At 37.9% G+C, this 18,585-nt stretch overlaps 6 protein-coding genes across 6 annotated transcripts; 1 reads left to right on the top strand and 5 right to left on the bottom strand.

The window, feature by feature from the left end:
* Positions 1-499: 499 nt before the first annotated feature.
* On the bottom strand, positions 500-4,667 carry BDF20DRAFT_911459 (kinesin motor domain-containing protein; the record flags this gene model as incomplete). Its single annotated transcript, XM_053083821.1, has 20 exons — positions 500-518; positions 592-713; positions 793-987; positions 1,048-1,311; positions 1,382-1,453; positions 1,517-1,876; positions 1,949-1,980; positions 2,049-2,109; positions 2,181-2,303; positions 2,376-2,639; positions 2,723-2,800; positions 2,868-2,971; positions 3,068-3,152; positions 3,231-3,374; positions 3,457-3,687; positions 3,765-3,851; positions 3,914-4,195; positions 4,269-4,373; positions 4,445-4,549; positions 4,617-4,667. The coding sequence occupies 20 exons, from the start codon at positions 4,665-4,667 to the stop codon at positions 500-502; spliced, it is 2,784 nt and encodes a 927-aa protein (XP_052938151.1).
* A 981-nt stretch (positions 4,668-5,648) lies between these two features.
* Positions 5,649-11,314, top strand: BDF20DRAFT_911458 (uncharacterized protein; the record flags this gene model as incomplete). The annotated part of the gene is made up of 14 exons (XM_053083820.1): positions 5,649-6,434; positions 6,523-6,690; positions 6,761-7,479; positions 7,555-7,650; positions 7,714-7,813; positions 7,872-7,941; positions 8,000-8,147; positions 8,212-8,393; positions 8,460-8,600; positions 8,664-8,832; positions 8,915-8,993; positions 9,051-9,613; positions 9,678-9,873; positions 9,935-11,314. The coding sequence occupies 14 exons, from the start codon at positions 5,649-5,651 to the stop codon at positions 11,312-11,314; spliced, it is 4,797 nt and encodes a 1,598-aa protein (XP_052938150.1).
* Positions 11,315-11,892: 578 nt separating this feature from the next.
* BDF20DRAFT_833860 (uncharacterized protein) lies at positions 11,893-13,081 on the bottom strand (the record flags this gene model as incomplete). The annotated part of the gene is made up of 3 exons (XM_053078688.1): positions 11,893-12,143; positions 12,229-12,310; positions 12,407-13,081. The coding sequence occupies 3 exons, from the start codon at positions 13,079-13,081 to the stop codon at positions 11,893-11,895; spliced, it is 1,008 nt and encodes a 335-aa protein (XP_052938149.1).
* Positions 13,082-13,597: 516 nt separating this feature from the next.
* Positions 13,598-15,230, bottom strand: BDF20DRAFT_816722 (thiamine diphosphate-binding protein; the record flags this gene model as incomplete). The annotated part of the gene is made up of 5 exons (XM_053077182.1): positions 13,598-13,755; positions 13,851-14,430; positions 14,525-14,674; positions 14,942-15,049; positions 15,132-15,230. 5 exons carry the CDS (start codon positions 15,228-15,230, stop codon positions 13,598-13,600), a joined length of 1,095 nt encoding a protein of 364 aa, XP_052938148.1.
* A 536-nt stretch (positions 15,231-15,766) lies between these two features.
* On the bottom strand, positions 15,767-17,967 carry BDF20DRAFT_815777 (Sec1-like protein; the record flags this gene model as incomplete). The annotated part of the gene is made up of 8 exons (XM_053077114.1): positions 15,767-15,993; positions 16,074-16,194; positions 16,264-17,271; positions 17,343-17,398; positions 17,477-17,501; positions 17,573-17,688; positions 17,756-17,857; positions 17,934-17,967. 8 exons carry the CDS (start codon positions 17,965-17,967, stop codon positions 15,767-15,769), a joined length of 1,689 nt encoding a protein of 562 aa, XP_052938147.1.
* On the bottom strand, positions 17,835-18,548 carry BDF20DRAFT_859383 (uncharacterized protein). Its single transcript, XM_053080466.1, has 4 exons — positions 18,462-18,548; positions 18,275-18,396; positions 17,966-18,179; positions 17,835-17,857 (listed from the first exon to the last, which is right to left on the bottom strand). The coding sequence occupies exons 1-3, from the start codon at positions 18,490-18,492 to the stop codon at positions 18,165-18,167; spliced, it is 168 nt and encodes a 55-aa protein (XP_052938146.1). The 5' UTR covers positions 18,493-18,548; the 3' UTR covers positions 17,835-17,857; positions 17,966-18,164.
* Between the last annotated feature and the right edge of the window lie 37 nt (positions 18,549-18,585).

Below are 18,585 nucleotides of genomic sequence, written 5' to 3'. Positions count from 1 at the left end.
AAAATGATATGAGGCTGTTGGGAGGTGCTTTTCTATCTGAGAAATAACGATAAGCTGATGGCTTATTCCATAGGATTCGTCTTTCCATCTTGTGGTTGTTTTCTATCTTTTCCTGGTACATGCTGAGCTTTTTTATCAGAACTCGAAGCAGCCTTCTTCAAAGTGTGACACATCTGGCTGAACTGTGAATGTCTTCTGTTTTCATTGGCTTTTAGTTTGATATTAGCACGAGAATAATATGACGTTGATGGTGCTTTTGCTGCTGTTGTGGTGGTGGAAGATGTAGTTACAGTTGTTAGCATTTTTTATAATAGGTGATTTTTTATTTCCTACGATTTCAAAAGCGATAAAAATGAAACAGGATCTGGTATCAAACAGATAGGTAAGGTAAAAATTTGTTAAACAAAGATACTAAGCAATTGTGATTGCAAAGAAAAAGGTATTTTATATCTTTTATCCATCGGAATTCTTGCTGACTCGCCAAGCAGCGGAGCTTTTTTCAAAGAGCTCGTAGTTTCCTATTATAAGAAACATCTCATAGATCAGTCAAAGATGTGTTGAGTATACGACGTAAACAGCCATTCTTATTACCTCCGCTTCTTTGGTTGTCCCGCCTGCTTCATTATTTCAGACAGGTCGTTGTCATAGTCTTCTGGTTCACTATACCGATGGCTCTTTTGCTTATTGACCAAAGGTCTCGACCGTTCTTGTTCCTAAAAATAAATCAAGGTGATGAATAAAGATCTCCTTTAATGCAAGTTAGATTTGGCAGCCTTGTGGTGTCACCTGTACCGGAGTATTGCTATTGCTACTGCTACTGTTTGGTTCTAATTTTATTTTGATGCTACTGTTCCCCAATGGTTTGTCTTCCAACTTTGTAGCGAGTTTTGCATTGTCCGTATCGTCAACTGGTGGGGCTGGTTTCAATGAAGACACTCTTGTTTTCTCAAATGCCTCCTTCAGTTTCTGCTGCCCGGCACTTAACAGCTAGTAGACAACAACTGTTAGCTTGGCTTTCAACTGTAAGTTCTTTTCCTCCATTCATACCTTGACTTTTTGCTTCAGTTTAAAGTTCTCGGCTATCAGCTGCTCGATGTCCATACTGTCATCCAATAGTCCTGGACTACCAGTACGATTCGAAACTGTGTCTAATGTCCAATCACTATGAGCAGGGGGCGACGGTGATTGTTCAGGCTTTTTAAGCTGGGCGTAGCGCTTGAACAATCGCAGAGCACGTTTTCGAATATGGTAAGGGTCATTTTCGAATTTTTCTTGGGATATCATTTTTAAAAGTCTACCCATTTTGGTTTCCTATAGATTGCCTTCGTTTTAAATCGCTTTTCTATACCTAACACAGTTAAAAAATGGACCTGCATGTTACCTTGGCTAAATCAAACGAGACGTTAGGAAACTGCTCCACCTTGCTCATTACTTTATCAACGTCTTCGTTTAACTAATGTATAAAATGATATATCAACTTCTTGGCGTATATCAGTAGAAAAAATCTTTAACTTACATCTTCCTTTTTAAAGATACTACGTCTTAGCTGTTTCCTCAAGCTCAAAAAGGCGTCAAATGTGTCTTTGGAAGCAAGTTCATCATTTCCTTCAGCAACAATCGCATCGATCTCCATATCCGTTCCTAGTTTCTCATCATTTTCTCGTGCCTCCGTATTAGTACTGCTAACACTATTACTATTAGCTTTAAGTTTCTGGCTTTCAGCAAGCAATGTCTGCGCGTAAGCTCGCTCTTGCATATTTTCTTTCTCTAATGCAGAGATTTTTTCCAGCAATTGTGCTTTTTCTACATTTAGACCATTTAATTTGTCTCTGAAATACTCAAGTTCTGCTGTAATATTTTTTTGTCTTTCGTAAATCTTAAAACGGATAAAGAATTGAGTGAAGCTTTTAGTTAGCTGAGCTAAACAGTGTTTAGACAATAAGTTTACCTCTTCAAAGAGAGTATCTTCTTTAGTTAGTCCTGAATTGTATGTATAGGAGTTAGCATACGTCGATAACTGTTAATGCTAGTCCTTTTCTAACACTCACCCTTTTTATTGCTACTTTTCGATTCCTTCGCCTCGTCAAGATGAGACACTAGCTTTTCATTCTTTTAATAGTAGGAAGATTAGTACCTGACCTACATCCTGATCTTTTACAACTTGGCTAGTGGACACTTACTTCTCTCTGTAGCGCAGCCAGGTAAGATGTCTCTAGCCTTTTCAGCTCTGTACTCATTTCCTTGGATATTTGCTCTCTCAAATGCATTTCCATAGTAGTTATTTTTGTTTCTGCGTCTACCCACTAGCAATTACAAACACAGGTATATTAAACAATGGTACTAGAATGATAACGAAATCAAACAGTCTTGCCTACCTTTTCCCATAATTCTTCCAGTTGTGCTATAAGGCCATCTACAAGGCCTTCTTCAATATCCTCGTCATCATTGCTATTGTCATCTAGTGATCGTAAAACATGCTGTAGACAGTGAATCATATCATTGGATGGCTGTTGTTGGATTTCTAGAGTTTGCGGTACTGGCTTTTGAAGAACGACATCTTTGGCGACTGCTGAAAACCTCATTACATGAATGTTCTCATCATATCCAGTATCATAGGGATTGACGTTGACAATGATCACCTATGTGGAGCATAAAAAGTAAGTATTCTTGTTTAAAAATGCTCCACTGATTTACAGGATTGATTTTCCAGTAATACACTTACTGCTCTACCATCCCCTTCGAACGTGCTTTTGAACAATTCGGTCAATTTACTATGTCGGTAAGGTACAATAGCTAAGTTCTTTCAACAATATAAAAATTTGGTTACCATAAATTGCAATAGGGGAAAAACAAATAACTCGATTTACCTTTCCCAATTCCTTCTTTAACTGATTCATTCGTAAGACTTCCATACACTGCCCGAGCACCATAAGCGATTTGTTGATATTTCCTGCCTCTCTCAGCCGCATTCCTGAGGAGCAAGAAGAAAAATAAAAAATAAAAAAATAAAGACGTATATAATATAAGAAAGCAGAGGACTTACACTTTGTTGTAAATTGCCATTTACCTGTACTATTCGTGTTTCTATAACGTTCAGAACCAGCCAGATCGACAATAGATAGTTTTGAGACGATAGCCGAGGTGGACAAGTTCTAATTATCAACGAAAATTTGTGAGTATGCGTTAATCTTCTCTCGTTTCACCTTCTCTTTACAGTCTCTCGCACTTACATCTTCATTAATAACTTTCTTTGACTTCAACGATCGCACAATATGAACTGTAAAAATACTATGACTTCGACTACTACTTTCGTTCATAAGTGTTGAGAAAACTTGTCTGTTTTTCTGACCGAGCTCCACAATAGAATATGCCTCCTGGATTATTTATAATTGTAAAAAAGTCAACAAGTGGATTTTTAAACAGTGCTAACGGAATAAGACTTAGGTGCTTGCTTACGTGAATAGAGTTTAGCTTCACAATATTCGCATTTACGACATACTTGTGACTTGATGGTGGCTCGAGCCTCATTTGTAGGTGCTTCCTTTTGGTTAACTTGTTAAAGTCCAACAAGTCATAAATCTTTTCATTATAGATCTCTACGAAAGAAACCCAAACACCATATTCATATCGTGTATCTATAATCAGTTTCTCATTGAGCAGTACTTCTGAAAACGGTCTATTCTCAATCTAATGATAAATTATCAGTCATTTTTTTTTTTTTTTTTTGAAGTCATTTCTTGGGCTCTCTCTCTGTTATACTTTACTTCACTTGCAATATCATTGAATACATGTCTATTTTCTTCTTCTTCATTTTGATATAGTCTCAATGAACTATGCATAATAGGTTGGATCTGAGAAAGTCAGTAGCTTTCGTGAGTTTCAAGGGCAGAGAACAGAAAATCAATTGAGATACCTTTTTTTCACTTTCATGGCCTTTAATACTGTTGAAAATCGTCATCAACGTACGCGGTAACAAGCCTGCATGTTCATTCTCTCTACCTACGACAGAATACGTTTTGCCAGAGCTTGTCACACCATAAGCAAATAGCAATGCATTACCCCCATTCAATACATCTTTCACCAGGTCTAACGTTGTTTCTGTAAAGAATGTTTGTTGGCTAGTTGAGCCATCAAATACTTGTGTAAACCTGTATTTTTCAGAAGTTCCTGCTTTTGTTCGATATGCTTTGGAGTTCTGGAGAGCAAATAGTAATATAAATCACTATGGTGATAATCAATTGTTTCTGCGAAGCTTCATCTTATTTTACCTCAGGAGGAATCATACAGACTTCCTCTTTATTTAAGATTCGAAGATAAGGCTTTTCACCAATCCTAGATTGACTCTCTAATCTTGGGCGTATCCTTAAGAATGCCTGATAGTAGTTGCAACAGTGAGAACATAGACTCCGGGGAGTGTGTATCTATTTGCATTTTTTATCGTTACTTTAATCGGTTCCTTTTCAGGATCATAGTTTAGATACTGTTTAGCATCTATTGCTTTTCTTGACTGTTTTCGAGCGTTGACATTGTTCGACTGACGAGAACTTTGCTGTTTTTTGTTTGCATAAAGTAAGCCCCTTGTTGGTGTTTGCGGGTTTGGAAACGATCTATGTAACAGTTGAAGTGGTGAGATTTTCGTCACGATCTACATAAACTTCAACGGACATTTCAATCGCAATTGATCACTTTACTTCATTTGCTAACAAGTATGAAAGCCTTTTAGAATACTGTAGTGAAGAGTTTAGATTACTAGTGAATGTTTGTCACGAATGAGATCAAGAAAGTATTTTGATCGACTATATTGTTTAGAAGAAGAAATACGTTGTTCCTGAATTGAAAGTCAGTTAGAAGCAGAGTTCCTTGATAATGCTATTTGAGCTATCAGACAATATAACACATTTAGGTATTCTATTTAATAGAAAGACTACGTATATACATGTATTACAAATAGAGAGAGAAATGCAAGTGCATATCGGTATGGAAATTATGTAATGATTGATGGTTTGTTTGCTGTTTCTGAAAAGCTAGAACTGACTACATCAGTTAACTTATCAATTGTTGCTGAGCCAGTAAGGTACGGTTTGTTGATTAATACATAGAATGGCAATTTGATAGCTTGGAATTTTGATGCATAAGCTAGTGATTCCATCATAGGTAGCAGTGAGGAAGGGAATGGTCGTTTTTGTTAGATATGACCATACTATTTTCTAAAAAATATTGTTCGTTTGACTCTGTTCTACAACTTCATACCGTTAAGTAACATCAACGTGTGCCAGTTATTGCGTTGTTGCTGTTTCGCACCATTAAGATATTACTGTGCTTGATTAATTTTTAACAGTCAACTAGACGGCTTTGATACGGTCATTTCACATTTCTGTACGTGAAGTGAGTTTGCGTCCATCGACTTCTTTTTAAGTCAAAGCCTTTTTTGCAGGATTTTTCGAAGCGAGCAATTGAGATGTTCGGAGTGAGAGATATTCATATTTAGTACATGAGGAATGATGAAGTTTCAGAAGATTATACAGTTCGTCTATGCGGCTTTTTATTTCTGCTGCACAGATGAAATTTCAGTTGCAGTAATTGAAAAAATTGTTTTAGTATATTGTCTGCTATTGTATTATATCTTTAATAAGGCTGAGGAAAACGATATGGAGTTTGCAGCAGAACCTTTCAAAGAATTGCTGCTGAAGAATGCTGAAGGCGGTCAACTCATTACATTCTTAAATCAGCTTGATCAGCAGTACAAAAATGCAATCGATGAAAAAGAACGTTTCGGCATTTTACAAGTGTTATTGCCGATTTTCAGAGCACACGTTACACGTCTGAACGATTATGAGAAGGAACAATCTTGTTTGGATCAGTACTTACTCCAGTGGATGCAGTCCAATTTCTTTCAAGACTCATTGTCTTCAACAGAGAGTGTAGCTCTATTGGAGAGAACAGTATCCTTTCTGATGGGTCGTTCTTTCTTGCTATATTCGAATCAACCAGCACACTTTGGACGAACAGTCTTGATGAATCTGCTTGCTCAGCTTTTAGCAGCTATCGAAGCTGAAATTGAGTTTGTGGGTCTTGAACCTTTGCGATTTTGTGAGGAGCATCTGCGTGATCAATGCGATTGGCATGAACTTTTGTTGTTGGTTCAAAACAGTAATACCACAAAGCCTTTTGATTTAGAATGCTGTTTGGATATCCTCAATTTTTTCGTCCAAGATTTGAACGAAAATAATGAATTGCAAATACTAGAATCAACAAGCGTCGATCTTTATCCTTGGATGAAACTAATTTATATAATTGCAGTAGCCTTAATGCCTTGTACAGATACAATTATCCGCAATAAAGTAACACATGACTTACTACCCAATCTACTTCGTTGGCAGCAGAGGAAGGAAGAAAAAAGCTCTGTCCATGAAAGAACTGTTCAATGGTGTGAGGTAACCTCATTTAAGTGTTGTAGCTTTTTTTTCCCTCTCAAAAACTCAATTTACGAATTCTTGCCCGTCTCTATTTTGCATGCAATAGATGTTGTGGACCCGAACATGTCAAATCTTTGACCTACCAGCAACAAATCTTCTGAGAACAGAAGTCTATGGATTGATTGCACGATTCTTTCAATTTTACTTTGGAATGAATGGAACGTTAGTACATAAAGACCTTCGCTTTGATCCTACTTTTTTTCATATCTTGCAGGTATAGTGAACAAGAAAAACTTCAATATCAGCTGATGTATCTTTTTGACATGAATGATGAACATTGATAGAGCGGTTTGAAAAGTAGCGACAGTGTTGCTCGCAAATATGCCACCTACATATTGAAGAGAATCATCGACTTCACAGCGAAGAACCCTGATACAATAAACAGTCAAACCGTGTGGACACGTTATTTCAATTGGGATTTTGGTGACTCTAAGAAATACATTGACTATTGGGATGATTGGTTTTTGTTATACGATATTATGCATGAAAGCGTCAATCACCTTGTACAGCCTGTGTTACCTAGACTTGAAACGCTACTACATGCTGAAGATTTTGATGCTACTTGGTGGATCATTTTATTTTATCGAGGATTCGAGAACGATACAGCCTCTGTCAGGAAGGGTATATTAGAGTTCATCTTTACTCGTGAAGATCCTTTCATATTAAATAAGTTGGGTACAGAGCAAGACTTTATGTTCGGTGCGCTATTTCGAACTGTGGATGTGTCTGCTTTATATCAAGTCCCAACACAAGGAACTTTAGTGAGCCCTTTTGGCGAACACTTACGCGCTTTCATGGTTCATTTAGTCGATCATTTCGAAGAAGATACTGACAAGAAACAATTTTTAAAACTGTTAAGTCACCATTTATCCCACGCTATTGGTAGCTATGCACCAGTACTTTATATTATGGAAGCTTTGACAGAAGTACAACCTGTTAAAGCATGGGGTCCTGAAGAATTGAAATCGCTGAGAACCTTGGTAGACCGCCATAGAAACTTCAAGTAGGTTTGGTTGTACGTATATTTCATTTTAAAATTCATGTTTGTTGATTAGCTTTTTTGTAACTTTAAATATAGTATTCAGGCAACCAAGCAATTTTTACGACGATTAGGCATTTCTGCCGTCATTCGCCTTGCTGATACTTCCTGCTTATCTTTCTCAGATATAGCCAAGTAGGTTTTGTATTCATTCCGTGAGATATATTACTCAATTATTAACACTTCTATCATTTGAAGGACCATAGCATCCTTAGTGAATGAATATCCTGTCAGGGCAGGATCTGATAACTTTAAAGCAATTCGATGTTGGTTAAATAGCATAACTGAAGACAATCATGTAAGAACCTATGCTTCCTTTTGATAATGTTATATAAACTCACAGAAGCTCCATATAGACATTGCATGAACCATTGCAAGAGTTAGAAAATAGATTTAGAGCTTATGTTGAAGATTTAAGAACTGAAGGTAAATTGCATTACATTTTAGAAAGACTGAAGTAGATACTTTATTAAAGATATTTTAGATATGCCTGAGGCTGTTTTGCGTAATCAGGCCAACGTACTTGCAAGAACGACAGTTATTGTCATTGCAAATGACGAAGGAGGCGTGTGTTTGAAGAAGGTATCCAAGCTATTCGACATCTTCGCACAGAAACTACGAGATACCAGTTGGTAAGCAGTATCAATTACTTTATGCAAATAGAGTAAAATTTTGACTCATGAAAATATACTGTAGTGATAAAACTGTTTTCCAAAGACTGCTGACTTTACTAGATGCTTTATGGGAAAGTTTTTCTGAAAGCTATGATAACAAAACCAATCTTCTAGAATTGCTCTGCTGTAATACAGCAGGTTTGATTGGTATATTGAGTCGTATTGATGAATGCTTTCTTACCAAAGATAAGGACGCAATTATCGGTAAGTATTTAATAAGGATAGAATACTTTAAGATCAATCATTACTGAAAAATACCTGGTATTGTAGATGCCGATGTCATCACTTTATACTTATCTGTCATTAAGCGGGTCTTAATGGATGAGAAAGTGCTAAGTGGAAAAGTCAGACAAACTCTTATCTCCAACTACTACGATAAATGCGTTGATATGTTGAAATATCGTACTCCGGGTGAGTCATGAATTTATGATTTAAAGCGAAGGTAGGTCCGTCTAACTCTAGCTTACTACATAGGTTTGAACGCTGGCCATGAGATTGCCAAACCAGGTTATCTCGGTCTTCTAAGCATTGTGTACGAATGTGCATGCAAGTTCTCCTACTTTACGCTTGATTGTGATTCCACTTTGGTGTCATTCGTCTCTTCGTTCCAAATGAAGCGTACACAGGAAGCTTTACGCGAAAGGTAAATGATTTATTCGCTATCTCATATTTTAAGATAGGGCAGCATTGCTGACTCAAAATGTAATGCATACTTTTCAATATAGAACATGGGGTGATTGTATTTCTATATTCATATCTGCCAAATGGAACTGTATTCGAAACATTGTTTGTTACGCTACTCAGGTATGATGACAAAAGTAAGTCAGGTTTTTGTTCTCATATTGATCATTTATGTCATAGGTTAAACATAGCGATATTACAAGCAAAGAGATGTTTGACCCTATCGTTTTATTTGAAGAAGCTGCTGATCAACTAGAAAGTGGATCTGAAATGTGCGGAGAATCCATTATCCGTAGCTTTGGACCTTTACTTGCTTTCCCTTGGGAGAAAACAGCAGAAATGCTCCATCGTTGTGTTGATTATGCTATTGCTCTCATGAAGGAAAACCTAGCACAGTCCAAAACTTTCCCCTTACTGATCAAGGCATTCATGGACGTCATTTTCCAACCTGAACTTTTGTCTGAACCATCATTGAACGAGGATGATGGTCCTATTAAGAAAGCACTGTATATGGTTTTGGAAACAGGTGAAATCAAGCCAACGATCGTAGCTCATGCAGCGCGCTTATTACATACTTATTGGTGTACTTTTACCGAAGGAGCTCTTCAATCCATGATTCAATATTCTAATGAAATAGCCAAACTTGCTGTTTTTGGCCCCTTACGTGATCGTGAAGACCAAAAATTGGAGGCCGCAATCGCATTCAAGCTAGCAGATCCTGCAGAACTACCAGAAGCGGCAGGGTAAGTAATGCAATACTCCAGAATATTGGATCACAATTTGTGACTAAATTTTTCTGTGCTTTAGAACTGTCCAAACCATTTACAGTCAGAATGATTATCTTGTTCGTGTTTATATGAATGATTTACTATTGAGACTTGATGGAAACAATGAGCAACACAGAAAATTCGCGAATATTCTTATTGACAAATTGGTTAATATTCTTGAAACGGGCAACTTGTATGAATTTACCTTTGAGTCGACGATTGAACACAGAACAAAGGTAATTCTCTCATACTTTTTACCTTGCTGAGTTGGGGAACATTGACTTACTTTTTTAATAGTTACGTGTTGGTTGTTCTTTACTGTTGGTCATTGACTTTGCTCAAGAAGATAAGGTCGATGAGTACGTGGAGATTCTGTTTGAAATTATGAGAAAGGAAACTGTTACGTCAGTTCGCTGTTATTTTGAATGGGCTATGGTTAAACTTTTGCGTCGCTATCCTGACCGTCTTACTTTATTCTACGACAAATTATCGGATACAAGCTTAAAGCCAAACTATGTCATATCCTTACTGACAATTACGATAACTCTATGCGACATGCTTCCCGAAGATATTACAGAGAGCTATTTCAACGAGATATTTGTACGACTCATGCCTTGGATGACCACTAACCACTTTACGATCCGCTTGTTCTCTTACTGTGCCTGGAAGCGTAATTATCGTAGTTGTATACAGCATGGCTTTGGACAAAAATTTAAGGACGATAAATATTTGCAAGCCTTTAGTAAATTCATGGACACCTATACGGATAGTATCAAATTGGATGAAAAGGTTCAAAATCAATTTTATATGTCAAAGTTCAACCCAATCACAGACTTCAATATCGAATTTATCTTCAGACAGTTACCCTCAGAGTTCGATGTCATTGACACTGAAAAGATTGGTTCAAAAGCATTTTTCCGCGTGAATCGTCAACAAGTAGAACGCTGTCCGTTTGTCAACCCTGCCCGCAAAGCTTATTATACTTCTGCTGACCCCTCTGAAATGATCGCCACTGACGAAGGAGATAAAAAATCTGCTGCTGAGGAAGAAAGAAACACTACTGCTGAAGGCAATGATGGAGCCCTCTCCGCCGAAGTATATCAAAAGAAGATCATGCCCTGGGAGATCATGTTAGAAACGGATATGGATTTGACGAAAGACTTAGTTAAGGAAAAACGCCGTCGCAATGATCTGATTGTTGTTGCAAGTTTAATTGATCGTTTACCCAATCTAGCTGGTTTGTGTCGTACTTGTGAAATCTTCAATGCGTCACTCCTTGTCGTTCCTACACTAAAGATAAAAGAAGACCCTGGGTTTACTGGTATCAGTGTCTCTTCTGAACGATGGATGCCCATGATGGAAGTTCCTGAACCAGATGTAGAGTCTTTTCTACAGTCCAAGAAAGAGGAAGGCTACACAATATGTGGGTTAGAACAAACGACAACAAGTGCTACTTTGGGTACCTACGAATTTCCTGAAAAATGCGTACTTTTGCTTGGAAAAGAGCGTCAAGGTGTACCTGCACATCTCTTACAAATGCTAGATATCACTATCGAGATCCCTCAATACGGTATTACACGTTCATTGAATGTCCATGTCAGTGGTGCCATTTGCATTTATGAATACATCAAACAGATGCAATGGCGGCTAAACCAGGCCAATTATAGCTTAGAGTAGTTTTATGTGGTTAACTTAAAAAATTTTTCCTCATATTCGCTGGCGATGATCGCTTTTTGAGGCCTCATTGTTGTTACAGAAAGCAATGAGCTTGTATGCCTTCTTTTTCAGTGTTATAGACTCAAACAATATTTTGTATGCTATACGTTTCTTGTACTTGCCTTTCAGAATAATAGATTTGCTTTCAAGCAATACACCTTTTTTACAAATTTCACACTTTTTTCTGTGCTTTTATATTTTTTGTTGGCAAACAATGTATCATTCTTCAGCACCATCCAGCGAAAAGAAGGTGTATTCAATTTCAATACGAATAGGATGGATGTCAAGTTCAAACTAATTTTCATTCTATTACAAAAAATCCTCTGAAGTGACTTGAAGACGGCTACACTATGTTGGAAAGCGTTTCCACCGTACAGTCATCGTTTATTTATGCATAGACTTGTATTGCTTTGATGGCTAGCATCTGCAATTTATATTTATTAAGTCGATAAAAGTTACGTTTTAATTGTAGTATTAGCAAAATAGAAAGGAACAAAAAAAGTAAAAAGCAAAATTGATTATTATCTTATGAGTATTAATTAAGTGGTCCCAAAAAAAATATCATCACAGAAGCTTTCAAATTCATGTGTCTTAGAGCCAGCTTCAGGACGCATATATGGTACAGGAGGTTCTGTCTTTGACAAGTTATACAAGATAGCAGTGGCGATATATTTTCGATAGATGGGTGTATTTTTGTCAGGGTCAAGGTCTTCATCTTCATCCTTGGCGGATACTGGCTCGGCCATTGTAACACTCGAAGAATTTTGAGAAGGGCTTGACTGTTTGGAAGCTATAAGATCGAAAAGGATGATATGTTTTAATATGAAACTAAATAATTGAAATGCAAGTTAAAAGCAGCGGGCCATATTACTCACATTGGTAGTCATCAAAGAGTCCGCTGCCGCTGTAGACCTCTTGATAGGTACGTTCGAGTATTGATTGACGTTGTTCTGCAATCTGCATATGAAAGTAATAGAGTAAAATACTTATTAGTAATTCCTCCTTAGCAGTTGAGTATACTATATTTGTGGGTGGGTAGCCCCCAAGCCTTACATTCACTGTCTTTTCTCTCTCAAACTTGACAAATTTGGCGATTTTCTTTAAAAAAGTACCCTTTGCTTTTGTCTTTGCTCCCTTATCGGCGATTTTTGCATCTCTATGTTTGAGCTTTTCGAGACCTACGTCGTTGTAAGCTTGCAATGGCTCGTCTGTCTGCTCCCGTTGTTCGGTCCTAGTGGTTATACTTGCTAGCTCCGGAATGGCACTCATTCTTTGTTCAACTGAATTGCAAATATCAGCCAACTGCGAAAAGTCTTTCTGCAATGTGTCTGCCATAAAAGTTCTAATCATCAAAGGTGACTTATGGACATCATTATTCGCTTGTGGAGTAGGCTTTTCATCCACTGATGCCATACTGTTTGCTGATTCGGCAATTGTAGTGGGCTGACTGCTATCAGTGGTGATGGTACCACCGGAAGAAATGCTGCCCGCAGCATTCTCTTGGGAAGTTGTGGATGCTGACTTCTCGTCTAGCGTTTCATTTAATGAAGGTTGCTTGTCCGATTCATCGCTCAATTGGGTCGGTGCGTACAGTGGGCTAGTCGGTGTATAAGGTGAGCCTAAGGGTAAGGCCTGTGACAAAAGAATCGCTTCTGTAAGTTGTCCTTTCTTTATCTGTTCGGGCTGGTACTCTACTGCAGCAGTTTCGTGAATGCTTTCGGTAGTCATTATTCTGTTTCGCTGAAATGAGTAGAAAGAAGATTGAAAAAAAAAGATGCTTTTGCAATTGTCTGAAATAATCTTATATTACCTTGGTTTATTTTCTGAAACTTACTGCACTAATTTCTTAAATGCTACGAGGGGAAATTTATTTTATTTCATATAGTCAAATTGAAAGATCATCCGCGCATTTTTACATAGCCATAAAGAAAGTGTATGCTATGGTATGCTTAACAGATCAATCAGCAACCACCGATTATTTATTTTGGCTGAGAAGACGTGATATTTTGCTTTTTAGATTTTTAGGATGAACGACGAAGGTTTGGTGTTTATAAATAACAAAAAATAGAAAAGCTACTATCCTTTTTTTCTTTTCATACATAGTGAGGAGATACTGTGCAGGTTAATTGTGAATAAAATGAAAAAGGACAGCAGAGGATATGTATAAATCTATATTAAGCGTGAAAGAGGGAAAATAGGTGATATTACATAAACTGGTGAATGAAAAAAGGCATTCAAATATGTTTAGAAGCCAATTTTCTTGTCCAAGTTGTCTCTGCAAGCCTTAGCAATGACATGCTCATCAGGGAAAGCAAGGGCTTCGAGGTTGGTAGCGTAAGGTGTGGGAACATCAGCGCCGGTGACACGGGTCATAGGAGCATCCAAATGCCAGAAAGCATCGCCTAATTACATTAAAAAAAAAGAAAAGTATCGGTGAGATTTCTCCTCGTTCGTTTCATACCATGAGTTGCACTTTTATATGAATGGTTCCACTTACTTTCCATCATTTGAGCAGCAATTTCGGAGCCGAAACCGAAAGCAGCCCATGCATTTTCAACAGTAATGATGTGGTTAGTCTTCTTGACGGATTTGAAAATGGTTTCCGTATCAAGAGGAGAGATGGATCTGAGATTGATAACTTCAGCAGAAATACCATTCTTGGCCAAAAGCTCAGCAGCCTTCATGGCAAAACCAACAGGTCGAGAATGTGAAACGATGGTAATATCCGTACCCTCACGCTCAATCTTAGCTTTACCAATAGGAAGAACAAAGTCGTCGGAAAGTGCTTCTTGAGACATAGGGTATGAAACACCATATTCAAGTTCGTTTTCAAGCACAACAACGGGATTAGGGTCACGAATGGCAGCCTTCAACAAACCCTTGGCATCCTCTGAGTTCCAAGGAGAGACTACCTTAAGACCAGGCACAGAACCGTACCAAGCAGAGAAATCTTGAGAATGTTGAGCAGCAACACCAGCAGCAGCACCGTTGGGACCACGGAAAACGATAGGGCATTTGACATGACCACCAGACATGTAATGTGTCTTGGCAGCAGAGTTTACAATTTGATCGATAGCCTATGAATAGGATGAATTTACTGTCAGTCCTTCTAATCTCTTCTCCATTTGCAATACGTGCTGTTTATGTTGGGTCTTTTTTTTTGGGTTTTACCTGCATAGCAAAGTTGAAAGTCATGAATTCACAAACAGGCTTTAATCCACAGAAAGCTGAACCAACTGCAATACCAGCGAAACCCATTTCAGTAATGGGAGTATCAATAACACGCTTGGGACCAAACTTGTCTAATAAACCTTTGGTGACCTGTTGAAAATTATCATTTAAATGTTGTTAGCCAAAAAGGAGATTTGTCTGAGGTTTTAAAAAATAAAATAAAAAAATTGCGGGGCAAGCTCTCTTGCTCGCTCATCTTCCAAATTTGAAACTCCACTCTCTCCCCTTGATAGAAAGCCCAAATATACCCCAATCTTTAAATATTTTTTCCCGGATTGTCCCTCCTCCACCCCTAACGTAGTTTACGCGCGATAAATTTGTTATCTCGAGGCCCTCTTTATGAAATTCATTATTTACCTTGTAAGCACCATTGTATTGAGCAACTTCTTCACCCATAATATACACTTTCTCATCTTTGATCATTTCTTCTTCCAAAGCTTGGTTCAAAGCCTCACGAACTGTCATCTAACAAAACATGGAATGCAATGTCAGATTGCGATTCCTAACTTATTGTGAGAGGGCTGAATAAGTGGGGTAAACCACTAACCTTAGTTTCAGAGGTGGAGTTGAAACGCTTTTGTGTGAAAGCAACAGTTGTGGGTTTGACGGAAGCTGCGGCAACACGCTTCACGGCGGCAGGAGCCATACGATGGATTGTTGAAAGGAAAGTCATGATTGTATTCCAGTTGTTAAAATCAATTGAAAACTGTGATAATCGAAAAAAAAGGGAAAAGAAAAACAAGAAAATACAAAAGATATTCAGGAAATAGGCTCTGCAAAAAAAAAAAAAAAAAAAAAAAAAAAAAGAAAAACTACCAAAAAGCCCGCACTCACCCGCATTTTTGGTTGCTTGAAAATGGCACAAAAATCCGGGGTGGGGGCCATTCATGGATACTCAGGCTGCCCTTTGTTATGATCAAAAGGTCATCCACGGCTAATATTGAGCGACCTGCACTGAGGACCCAAATCATTTTTCTCAATTTGCTGTGAGAGAAGCAGAAAATCCTTATTAAATGCCTTATACGAAATCCGTTTTCGCTTTGTCCTACGATCGAAATTTGAAATTTTTAAGAGTGCCTTGTTTTTGTTTTTCATTATTTTTATTCATTGATCGTTATTGTTCATTTCGATCGAGTCATCTGCATGCAAAGCTTGCACTATTGTCGACATGTTCTGAGTGTTTTACCACTTTCCTAGAATGCGATGACTTCTCGACGAGGTATTGGATGATGAAGATGACGTACGTGGTGGTAGTCCAGACTTACTACTATTTGTATTTGATGCAGTTCGTACGCTTTTATGAACTGATCCTGTATACGGCGCAATGACTTTTTTAGGTGCAAGCAGTTTCTTGTCTAATTGACCAAGATCCTCCACAAATTTGTCAGGCGTAATAATATGAGTTGAACCTGCAATATAACCCCCAATCACACAAGATATCAGAAAATTGTCCTTCATTTCAAACGTAGTATGTAGCTTTCTCTTTTACCTATATAAACTTCTCGATCGTAGGTTTCAGCTATTTCGTATGCTGATCTGATCTCTGAATAAGTCATGCCACCTACAATAAAGATAATGATAGGTGGACCTGAAGGAGGTTTAGGGCCAGCCTGAAAATGAAATTGTGAGAAACATAAAACTAGTGTGCTATGAATGAGTCTATCTTTTCGAGAGCCTACATTGGTACCGGTCGATTTTTTATGCCATTGTGTTTTGTATACTCGTAGCTTTGGTACTTCTTTGACTATTTCTGCCGTATCCTTTCGCGTATTGCGTTCTCTTACATTATGGATATTGTGAGGAAATAAACTCTGATCTATTGTTCCGTCGATGTGACCTTCCATAATACGCTTGATGACTGGCACATAACGCGAAAGATCGAATGGGACCTCTTGTTGAGGATTTGCTTTTTTCTTGAGCCCCTTTTTCATCTTCTTACCCAAGCGATTTGCCGATTTGAACAACTGCACACCTAAAAGCTTTATATTTTCAATTGCATCCTTATACTCCTGCTCTAAACGAGCGACAGCCAATAGTGTCTCTAAATCTTCAGGATCAACGGTATCTGACGTTGCGATCCATAGTAATATCAAACGCGCTTTTATCATCTGGCTGGTGAGAGGATCATCAAGAATAGGTGTTAATGCCTCGACAAGATTCTTTGGTTTTTCGCCGTTGACCGTTTCTCCGCACGCCATGTTTTGTTCCATCAACCCGATTTCTTCCAAGTTTTGATCTTTGAATTGCTGCATACATTCGTTGGCAATATTCATATGAGCAGAAAACCTAGTTTTCATTTCTTGATATTGTGGTAAGTTAGCAATCATGTTTTTCATGTCATTTAAACTGCTCGCTGTAGCATATCCACCGCTGGATGAGATTTTATTTTCGTTCAAAAATTCGTTAAAGTCGCTAATGAGTTTTTCCGTCGTGTTCGCAATATGCATGTGACGGATATTGGTGTAAACAAGATCTTGTTCAACTAATGTCACTTCTTGGTTCTGAGTTGTTCCATCTTCTTGAGTATACTTGTATTCGTATTTGAGACCTGCAGGAATCTCTTCGACTTTCAACAAGTCGGCAATCATCGCTTGGTATGTGAATTCATGTAGAAACGGTGCAATAGGGTCGATGGTACGGTCGAGCAAAATAAGCGTTCCACTTGGAAGCGGAGGGTCTCTAGGAGGCTATAAAAACAAATGGGATACGTTTCGTCAGTTACAATGTCAAGGTAGTAATGCGTCAGGAGGGTCTTTACAGGAAATTCTGGATTTGTGCTGCAAAAATTGTCGAGTTCAACTTGGACCAATTTTGCTAATTGTTCGGGAATTCTTCGGTTCACAGTGTCTTTGATATCTAACGGACGATGGTAACGGATCAACGGATTCTCACCGATAGTGACACATACACAGAGTAGCTAAATATTGACTATAAGAATCAATGGCACACCCTACTTTGACCCCATGATGAAAGCAAAATCCATTATACCTGTTTAGCAATATCTTCTAATTGAGCTTCAATATGGGTTGGACTGGTGTCATAGCTTCCAAATAAACTGAGGAACCGTCTTTGATTATCCAAAGTATAAACACAATTCTCCCGAACTACGAGCATAAATTAACACCACAGTACAATAAACATACAAAAATATTGCTGTAGCTTTTTACATACCGAAGAAGTCAACGTACATCTCTTTTAAACTTTTGATATCATTTGCTGCATTCGCTGCGTTTAGTAGTCGAGTGAACTCATTGAAAGTGTTATTTTCAAGGGCTAATCATGTTGTGCATATTGATAGAGTTCGTTAGCGATGAGTAGCAGTGCCTTGGAATTTTCAGATAGTTTATACCATTGATGAAATGAACGTGGGCTGCTGCATACATTTTTCCTTCCTTTCGAGAAAAATCATCAACCAAACGAGAGCACGATTCTATACATGGTGTCAAAATGTAGATAGCCTCGTAGCTGGGATAAGGTTGTCTCGGCTTCTCAATATTTTCCACCACTAGTTGAGGAATGAAGGTATTGACAGAAAATCAATCAGGTTAATTGTGAGTATGTGCAAGTGAAAGGTGTTTGTTCACGTACAAGTGACCTAAAAGAAAAAAGAAGCAGTGAGTAACCTATTATTCAGTTTTTTTTTATTATTATTTTTTCTATTTTCTATCGTCTGCAAAAACAGCTACTTACGTTCTCCTCGAGAATATCATACATTTTGCAAGCCGAATTGAGGATTTTGGCCGACATACTGTCTACAACGACAAGTTTCCATCTTCCAGTAGGATTAACAGATTTGATGAGCTCCAAAAAACCTATACAGTACAACTATGTAAGAAAGCCTTGATATCTCTTTATTACTCTACAACGAGTGTTTTACGTTTTTTCAGAATGTCATCAATGCCAATCATTTTTTGTTTTCTCTTTCCAAGTTCTGTTATCGAAAAAGATCCGTTACTGAATTTCTCTGCAATGATCAAAAGCAATCAGGTTCGGAGATTAAA

The sequence above is a fragment of the Mycotypha africana genome (assembly GCF_025528875.1).
Source record: "Mycotypha africana strain NRRL 2978 chromosome Unknown BDF20scaffold_3, whole genome shotgun sequence".
NCBI lineage: Eukaryota > Fungi > Mucoromycota > Mucoromycetes > Mucorales > Mycotyphaceae > Mycotypha > Mycotypha africana.
The sequence above is the reverse complement of the archived record's forward strand: the minus strand, read 5'-3'. Positions and strand labels throughout refer to the sequence as shown.

What these genes read in the sequence shown, in the direction of transcription:
- BDF20DRAFT_859383 (XM_053080466.1), bottom strand. Translation starts at nt 18,492, where the DNA reads ATGATTGGCATTGATGACATTCTGAAAAAAC. An exon ending in TGATGACATTCTGAAAAAAC is followed by an intron (nt 18,397 to 18,461) that starts GTAAAACACTCG and finishes TGTACTGTATAG; the next exon opens with GTTTTTTGGAGCTCATCAAA.